Raw genomic sequence first — 6,799 nt, 5'->3', positions numbered from 1 at the left:
TGACATTTCAACACTTAAAACAAAAAAGCCACTTTTGAACACTCACCTCAGAAGCTCCCTCCCCTTAATCGATCCAAAGGACTGGATAACATTGAGCTGCTAATTCCATTAACATGAAGCAGGACCTGATGTTACAATGTTGGTACGTAAATTCTGGCACTGAAAAAGTGCTGAAATGTGGAAGAGCAATTCAGAAAACAGTTACCCTGATCATATTAATGTTTCCACACCAATATCAGTATGGCATCTGATACAAAATTGTGGCTAGTGAAGACACCTCACAGGAGAATTCCAAACCAAAGTTCCACCAACTGCCAGAGAAAAATTCTCATTACTTGTGTACCCTTCCTCGTGTGACTTTTTTAAAATTACCATATGTTATTTCAAAAACCTGTTTCCCAACTGCCCTTATATTGAAGGGCTTTAGTTTACAGCTATGTCAACAAAACAATGGCCACCACTCTCAGATATTTTGATTTACAACAGACAAACAAAGTTTATAGGATGGTTTTTATTCTAAAATCCTCAAAAACATGTTTATTAGAGCTTTTCCACTAGCACTGAAAACCTTACAGTGAAGGAGACTGTAAATGCAATAATAAAACTGCTGGACTGAAAGGTAAGAGAAAAAAATCAAACTAGGACATAAGGTAGAGAAAATGACAGTAAAACCCAAATATTCCATCCAAGTATATACAATTTACTACCACTTTCTGAAGATGATTAACATAAACAAATATGTGCATCCACCCAAGTAATCATGATTTTCGAGTTGTTACTTTTTCCTCCACTTACAACTCCTATGTTCTTGTTACTGTGTTCTGTTATGAATAACTGTACATATCATAGTTCAAACAAAAGTTTTCTTCAAACCAATGTTTTTCTATAATACAAAATATTAACAGCTGTCAATCAATTACCAGTTTCAAAAAATGGTCAGCCTCTCATTTGGTGCTGAGGGAAATGCATGTTTTGTCTGTGGCTTAACCACCCTTTCATTGTTTCCTGTAATATTATTGCTGTTTAAACTCTACAAAAAGCATTGTTTAGTTTGTGTACTGGTTGCACTTTCATACTGTTATTAATATCATCTTGATAATATATGGTGCATAAAAGAAACTAACTTGATCAGCCAATCTGTTTAATTTCACAATACATTCTCATACATGATGTGAAATGCATATACACACAAATGAATCTCAATGAATGAACCAAAATTACAGATACCACTGACTAATGTACACACTTCTCTCACATACTATCTTTACACAACACAGCGAAGTCAAAATTTTCTGAGCTTTTGTATTCAACCAGACTGAATACATTCTCTCTAATAATTCTTTTTACTATACAAAATCTTAAAAATAAATGCTCTTTAGCTACCAAAACAATGACATTCTGAACTACACAATTGTCCTATATGTGGAACAACGAGAAATACGAGAATTTTCGTATGATAAGTCTTGTCGTAACTTTACAATTGAACAAATGTAAAGATACAACCAAAATACACATCACACACACTTTCACACAGAGAGCTACCACTTAGTTCCAGCACCAAGAGGCAAAAAACCAATGCGCACACATGGTGTCACTTCTTTTTTAATAAATACATTGAGTAAATGTAAATTTTTCTTTACCATGAGATAACAACGTTCTGAATGAATTTGAAGTTTCAGATATACAAGAACATTTTCTTTTTCACTAATGGCATACAAGGACGACAGTAAATAACACTGTCAAAGAAACTGATTTACTTATTGTCTCTCAGAATGAAATAAAATTGCTGTAAGATATGCCCTTTCCTAGTACAGAGAGAGAGAGAGAGAGCAGGTACAACAAGCAAAATAAAAACAAGTTTTTACAAACATTGCATTTGTTCCTGTCAAATTTCAAAAGTAACTGTATGAAAAGTTAAACTATGAATTGAATCACATTAAAACTTTTCACACACACTTACTCGAAGTTGTGTTATACACACATAATTTCATTTAGAGATTCTTATTTTCGCATGTGCAAACTGATCATATAGCTTCTATCGGCAATAAAAATTGATAGATACAAAAATGTCTTTTTATATAGCAGCAGCATCCAAAATAAACTGCAACTGTACAGGGACCTTTAACACACACTAAAAATAGTGTAACAATAGCAACAATGAGTATGAATAAACGTAACAAAAGTAGGAAGCCAATAACACTATAAATAAATATTTCAACAGTACCAGTTCGACATTTGGAAATTGATATAAATATATACATTTTTCACATTAACTCTACTTTTAATATAATTACACTAAGCCATCTGAATTAAACAACTCATACTTTCCAACAGAATGCTCCATCCATCTAAATGCATTGTTGACAGTCAAACCTGTCCAAAAGGACTTGCTTAAAACTTAGATGACCTGGGCTTCTAACCACCAGCGTTTCGTAGTGGGGAAAATTTGAGGAAAGGGACTGCATACACACATAGCAAATGAAGGGACAATACTTCTGCAAATAGTACTCCGGAACACAGAGACATACATTAAAAACTTGCTTTACCACTTGCTACATGCCTCAATTTACCAATCAATCTGTGCACATCACCTGGCAATAATAATTCCTCATCTCATTTCCAACAGTGTGCCACTGGACAGGCAATTCCAAAGTAGACTTCATAAAAGCTCTTGCAAAATTTCTTGCAATATTACAAAAAATATAAGCAAGCAAGACTCCATCTACAGACCTTATGCATTTCACACATACTGGTATGTTACTGAATTACACTTGCTGGTCAAATGCCAACATGATCCCATATGTCAAGAGCACCAGTGTGAATTGACTAGAACTGTTCTGACAGAAGGTCACAGATTTCTTGTGAAACAGAATCTTTACTGGAACGAACTGTCAACCTGTACATCTGAAACACAAAAAAAGATGACACTTCATTATACGTAAAAACAGCAGCAATAAGGTGTGTCAAAAAATCCAAATGTCCAGATCACATTAAAAAGGGGGGCAGTGGGGGGGGGGGGGGGGGGGGGGGGGGGGGGGGGAGGGGGGGGGGGGGGAGAGGGAGAGGGGGGAGGGGGGGGGAGAGAGAGAGAGAGAGAGAGAGAGAGAGAGAGAGAGAGAGAGAGAGACTAAGATTTAATGTTACTTGTAGTCAAGTTTTATCAGTAATAATATTTTCGAATTTCTAAGTATCACTTTATTTAAGATTGGTTGGTTGGGGATTAAGAGCCTAAAGAGCAAAGTTATCTGCCCCTTGGTTAAGAGGAAGTTCATCTGGAGTTAGTGGTGTCCGCCAGATATTTGATCATTTCATAAAAATGGGTAAGAGTGGTAAAATCAACACATTAAAAGCAATATTGACGCCAAGATGAGAAATAAATTAAGGAGAAATTGAAGTACATTGGTTGTGCCAATAGAATGGGTAGGTTGGTTAGTTTAAGGATTAAAGGGACCCAACTACAAGGTAATCAGTACTTTCTACCTGGAGCAGGCAAGGCAACAAAAAATTATGCCCCAAAGAAGAGTGGGTGAAATACAAAGAAAGAAAACCTCAAGGTCTATCGAAGGTGAACAAAGCCTACAGAAAGGAACAAGAAATAAGATAAGGGGGAAAGGAAGAAACGTGGGCAAGGTGACCCATCCAGATAGTCAAAAGTAGAAACTGTAATAAGGAACATATCCTCCCACCACTTACTAAAGGCACCCCACCCAACAATACACATTAAAGATTAGATACATGGACTCAGCAAGAGAGACACAGGAAAATAGAGCAAGAACACCAAGTCAAACAGAACTTGTAATAAGGGGAAGAGGTGCAAAAGAATGGGTCGAGTGAGGGCTGTGGAAGACCACTTAGCCCAGACAGTCATTGTCTAATTGGAACATCAGCACTCAACAACATGGTCATTGGCACCCTGGTGAAACATCAGCATGCCGGTCTCATGGTTGGAGACGAAGGCTGTCCTCCCATGCAGAGCAATTTATAATGCATTGAAGTCTGTCTCCCTTCCCCATAAATTTAGGGATGAGGCCTGACAGTTTGCAAAATTTCACCGCTCTCCTAACACTGGAGCCAGTATCAGCAAGGATGGCGAGATTGACACTGACGGCTGCCCTAGTATAAGTACATTGCCACAATATGCCGAACTGAAAGCAGCACACCACAAACTTTACAGAGTGGTGGATCCTCCTGCCGAAAAAGGAAGCCATGTGTTGAAGGGATATATTCAATGCGCAGCCTGATAAGCCAAACCTCCTTCCACCAGTGAGGCTGACATGAAGTCCACCATGCCTGTGTGGTCTATGTGAGTGACCGCAGTCTGTTGTCTGTCACCTGAAAGCATGCACCCTCCCATTGATGCATGATGCTTCTGTCAAAAAATGATATGATGGCATGCAACATGGTACACTGACAGACAGCACCATCCTGACATGCTTCCTTGGTGACTTCGTCACCCATGTCGTTTCCCTGTATCCTGATGGGGTCAGGTACACAGTCAAAGACCACCTCCTTGCCATGGTGCTGGCATCACTGTAAGAGTCATTGATGAGCTGAATCAGCTGGTCTACTGGATACATTTGGTGAACTGCTTATGATGCGCTAAGTGAGTTGGAACAGACAAGAAGCCTTGTATGGTGATGTCTGTGAATCCTCTCCAGTGCCATCAGAATAACATATAATACCACATCATAATTTGTAAGTTTTTCTGGAAAATGCACTTTGAAAACCCTATCAAGGAGAACAGCAGAACAACCAAGGACATTCCTTTGCTGGGATCCATCTGTACAAACAATGATAAAACTGTGTAAGTACTTAAAATGGACGAAAACAAAGATGTAAAAATATAATCTAGAGGACAAGCTTTCTTGTAACGTATCAAGCTTAAAATTACTAAAATCACTTTGGGCCTCTGGAGACACCAAGGCAGCAATTCATTCCATGCCTGGTTGTGTATTTTGAGGTCTGATAGACCCAGATCCTTGAGACACACAGTAGCACATATTCCAAATGGCTTGGTCGCATGGGGCCAATTTCTTGTAACAGCCATTAGAAGGTGGGTTGGACCACTGCAACAAATGCCAATGACCAAGGTGATGCTGATATTTTCAGTGCCTGTCAAGTCGATACGTTATTGAATCCAGAACTGTGGTTAACCTGTCTCTGCACACAGACTCTGAAATGGGATGGTCTGAAAGGCTCCAGTTGATATTCAAATGCCCTCGGGGGTGGATAGTGTCTAACATCTTGAGGTAGGAAATACACGCTGATCCATAGACCACACTGCCATAATCTAAACGTGCTTTAACAAATTTCCTATAAAACTTTAGGAGGTGGGACCAGTAAGACCCCTATGTTTTTCCACAACGTAATTTCAAAATATTCAATGACTGGAAGCCCTTTGTTTGTAGGTCTTTCAGGCGTGAGAGCCAAGTTAATTTCAAGTCAAATAATAGACTCAAAAAGTGTACAGCTTCTTGAAAAAACTTAAAATATTGTCCCCCATTGTGAGCACTGGTTGGTTAAAACTTTGATGAGCACAATTAAAATTGACACATGTAGTCTTCTCTGGTGAAAACCGAAAACCAGTTGTCCTGGCCCAGGTTTCCAGCCTCCTAATAGTCAGCTGTAGCTACCTTGTCATTGTTGTATGATCAGCAGAAGAGTAGAAGACTGCAAATTCATCCATAAACAAAGAGTATTTGACAGGACTCCTGAGTGTGGAGAAAATGCCACTGATAGCGATGGCAAACAATGTGACATTGAGTACATTGCCTTGGGGACCCCAATCTCTTTAATACAGCAGCAGACAAGGCATCGCCAATGTGATATCAAAAATGCTGGTCCTCAAGAAAGGATTGGACAAGAAGTAGCAGGCATCCACGTGGACCCCATTCATGAAGTTGCCAAAGGATTAAGACAGAAAACACACAAACCATGTGGTTTCCAACATAAAAAGGACTCCTATATCGCTGCTTCCAGTAGAATTAGGTTGTCGGGGGTGGAACGATAGCACCTGAAAGCGCATTAGGAGTGGATCATGTGACCTTGGATTCGAGCAGCCAGGCAAGGCAGCAGTTGACCATGTGTTCAAGAGTCTTATCCATACAACTGGTAAGGGCTACACTCTTGTTAACTGTTAGGGGGCACTACGGTCCTTGACTGGTTTCCAGAATGGAATTAATATTGCCTCCTTCCAAGTCGTCGGGTACTGTCCATCAAACCAGATCTGATTTAAACAAGAGAGAAGCTGTTCTTTCACTTCAGAGCACAGATGACTCAGCATGGCATAATGGATCTCATCAGGTCCTGGAGCAGTGTCTCCCGCTGCAGAAAAAACCAATTCCAGTTCCAACATGGAAAATGGAATGTTGTAAACTTCCTCATTATGTGAGGAATAATGGAGCTTCCTCATCTCCGTAGTCCCATGGAACACCTGGAAAGCAGGAGCTTGTCTGGATGACTTAGTGACAGGGAAAAAGTGTTCAGCTAAAACCCAAGCCGGGATGTGTACTGCCCTTGCCTGAAATCCACCTTATTAAATTCCCAAACTTGCACAGAGGAAGTGAACCAATAAATGGCAGTCTTTAATTTCTTCCGGGAAGCCCTCTTCCATTCTTTTATCACTCGCCTTGCATGTGCTATCGCAGATCTGAAGGCAGAGTTTTTTCCTATAGTTGGATGGTGTTTGAAGTTCCACGGAGTAGTTCTTCTGGCCCTGATTGCCAGTCGACAGTCGTCATTCCACCAGGTCATCGTCTGAGGCCGTTACTAGACTAGAGGATGGACTCCGTGGCAGCCA

The 6,799-nt window shown here is 39.9% G+C and overlaps 1 protein-coding gene across 1 annotated transcript in view; it reads right to left on the bottom strand.

Moving 5' to 3' along the window:
- Positions 1 to 1,124: 1,124 nt before the first annotated feature.
- Positions 1,125 to 6,799, bottom strand: part of LOC126281155 (AP-2 complex subunit alpha-like) — a 276,306-nt gene continuing 270,631 nt past the window's right edge. Inside the window, exon 19 of the mRNA XM_049979820.1 lies at positions 1,125 to 2,904. Coding sequence (XP_049835777.1) covers positions 2,827 to 2,904 — 78 coding nt within the window. The 3' untranslated portion in view covers positions 1,125 to 2,826. The remainder of the gene's footprint in view (positions 2,905 to 6,799) is intronic.

Source organism: Schistocerca gregaria, chromosome 7 (genome assembly GCF_023897955.1).
Source record: "Schistocerca gregaria isolate iqSchGreg1 chromosome 7, iqSchGreg1.2, whole genome shotgun sequence".
In the NCBI taxonomy this organism is placed as follows: domain Eukaryota; kingdom Metazoa; phylum Arthropoda; class Insecta; order Orthoptera; family Acrididae; genus Schistocerca; species Schistocerca gregaria.
This window is presented reverse-complemented; position numbering and strand designations above follow the sequence as displayed.